At 33.7% G+C, this 2836-nt stretch overlaps 1 protein-coding gene across 1 annotated transcript in view; it reads right to left on the bottom strand.

Annotated features, from left to right (window-relative positions):
* Window positions 1-2504: 2504 nt before the first annotated feature.
* The window catches only part of LOC107587416 (zinc metalloproteinase-disintegrin BlatH1-like), a 13591-nt gene continuing 13259 nt past the window's right edge, over window positions 2505-2836 (bottom strand). Inside the window, exon 10 of the mRNA XM_016275216.1 lies at window positions 2505-2588. Within this exon, the coding sequence (XP_016130702.1) occupies window positions 2505-2588 (84 nt within the window). The remainder of the gene's footprint in view (window positions 2589-2836) is intronic.

The following is a 2836-nucleotide window of genomic DNA, read 5'->3' as shown; positions in this document are numbered from 1 at the left end:
AAGGGCGTTTAATTCCCGCCCACGTGTAGAAATCCAATATTCAAGCTGTTTATTCATTTTTCCACCCATAAACGAAAAACGAACATTTAAGCTGAATTCTCGTTTTTCCTGTTTTGGTAAAAAACGGGAAAATGAAAAAGGAGCCGTTTTCTAATTTTTCTACTTTCAATATTAAATCAAAAAACGAATGATCGAATGATACACGGATTCATCTACATTACAAAGATTAAACAAGTGTTTTTTTAAACTCTAAAATATGAAATGTTGAGTTATCTGCTTTTGCCAAAAAACAACTGTTGGAGTTATCTGCTTTTGCTATAAAACAAACTTTTAATATGTAAAAAAAAAAAAAAAAAAAACTTTCAACGAACTTTAAAGCTGCAGCCCGTAAGTTTTGCCTCTTTGTCGCCATCTCTGTTTGAAAACCTGCAATTGCAGCTTTTTGCAGAATTATCTTCCTTGCGTGGGTTGTGAGTCGACACGGCTCCAGCATGCAGTCAGTCACCACAACAGTGTGGATATTTACTGTACTTCGTAATCACAGATTCTAGCCTACATCTTGGAATATATGACCCAAATAAGAATTTTCCTTTCAACGAACTTTAAAGCTGCAGTCCGTAAGTTTTGCCTCTTTGTCGCCATCTCTGTTTGAAAACCTGCAATTGCAGCTTTTTGCAGAATTATCTTCCTTGCGTGGGTTGTGAGTCGACACGGCTCCAGCATGCAGTCAGTCACCACAACAGTGTGGATATTTACTGTACTTCGTAATCACAGATTCTAGCCTACATCTTGGAATATATGACCCAAATAAGAATTTTCACTGTATATTGCCATCTGAACAAGTAAGTAACAAGTCTGGCACTTTTGTTTTGAACAACTGAGGAAAAAAACATTATAATAAATTGCGCTACCAATGGTGATTAAATCTAAAGGTCGGTTAGCTCATATCACATCAAACCGTGCAAATGATTAGTATTGTTATACTTTATTCTCAAATTATTAATGTTAACAATATCAGAATTGCGTGACTATGTGTGTATTAGTGTGTAGATTTCAATTTCTGTACACTCTAATATCTAATTGTGATACCATTTGAATTTCATATTAAGAAATTCTTTTAACCCAAAAAGCAAACATGCTCCCATCAAACTGGTTGTCTTTAAAATACAAATCTTGTGTAATCCCAGGCTATCTGTAATCAGAAGCACATTTAAAACTGGAATATAATTTAATTTCATTCACATGTGTTTCATATACACAATCATTTCTGGATTACAATCCACCATCAAAATGATACATTTAATTATTCTAGCAGCTGTGAGAAAAGGCTATAAACGATCGGCCACCTGCAAGATCCTCAGTCACATGCAATATAGCCTAGTGGCCGGGACAACTTCTTTATGTTTACAGACGTGACGTAGTGACGTGGCAGCATGCTTGAATTTCCTGCGAAAACCTACCCGTACCACTCAAATTAGAAAACATTATTATAAACTAACAGTTGTGAATCGGGCTAAAGTAAGGTGATAGTTTTGAACACTGGCTGGTTATGTACTTGCTCAAATATTGATTTTGGATAATTTTTAACCAAAAAAAGTTAAGGACTGCAGCTTTAATTTTGTAAATTACCGGTATTTGTTTAAGTTATTATTACTTAATCAAAACAACCCAACTGCAGTTTGATTGATAATACTTGGAATGCACAATAAAAAAAACGTGATTTCTGAAAAAAACAAAAAATGCAGTTATCGGTTTTTGCAAATTAACTCTTTGTATATTGTGTACAGTGGGGTCCAAAAGTCTGAAACCACTAGCAACTTTTTTTCTGATTGAATACCTTTTTAAATGACAAATTATATAAAAAATTAAGTAAAAAATCAACATTTTTTTTTATTTCTTCAAATACAGAATTAGTACATCTATGCATTTAGTACACTTTTTTTTTTCAATTGACATACAATAGAGGGACCTACGCTATCCATCACAGGTTGTTACGATTGGTATTTTGTATGCTATCCTTTTGGATGAAACTGACTCGCGAGCTTGTGGAAAAATTTTAGCCATGTTATTCAGCAGGATTTGCATCTTGTGTGCTTCAGTGGAAGCAAGGTTGTCATTGGCTTTGTCACAAATTTGATAAATCTAGAACCTATAGAAATGCAGAATCTTAAATGTTTTTTACTAATTTTATGCCATTATGTTCCTTTGTTTTAAATCACTTTTGAATCAAGCTTTAATATGGAGTTTAAATCAGAGGGGGGGGTTTTTTGACTCCACTGTATATACGTTTTGTACTAGTGTGACAAAAACACATTTGGTCACCATCAATAGTTTTAACCAAAGTACTAAACCAGTACTCATCAGAAGACCTGTAGATGGCATATATCTAGCTATGTGATTAATTATCACACTCAAGAATCCTTGTTATCACAGGTCCTAGTTGTAATATCCTGTATGATCCATAAATGTTGGCATGCTGGAATTTTTTAATAGCATATATGTCGTCACTGACTCACATGATTTATGTAATTGATGATCTCAAATATCCTCTTTCTCAGCTTCTCAAGATTGCAGTCCATCTTCTTGTACTGAGGGGGAAACAAAAAAAATGAATCATGATTTTTTTGTCATTTTGTCACTCATTAGTCACACGGTATTTGGACACACTTTATGAAATCTGTTAGCATCAGTGATTTTAAATTTACTGTGAGAAATTTAGAACAGTTTGATTCTATAAAAACAGCAATGCTGAACAAGCACAAAATCCCACATATGTTGAACCAAGTGAGGTTTTTTTTTTGTATTAGAACGTCAGATATCATCTGATAATCACTGA

The sequence above is a fragment of the Sinocyclocheilus grahami genome, unplaced genomic scaffold (assembly GCF_001515645.1).
Source record: "Sinocyclocheilus grahami isolate Dianchi unplaced genomic scaffold, SAMN03320097.WGS_v1.1 scaffold92.1, whole genome shotgun sequence".
NCBI lineage: Eukaryota > Metazoa > Chordata > Actinopteri > Cypriniformes > Cyprinidae > Sinocyclocheilus > Sinocyclocheilus grahami.
This window is presented reverse-complemented; position numbering and strand designations above follow the sequence as displayed.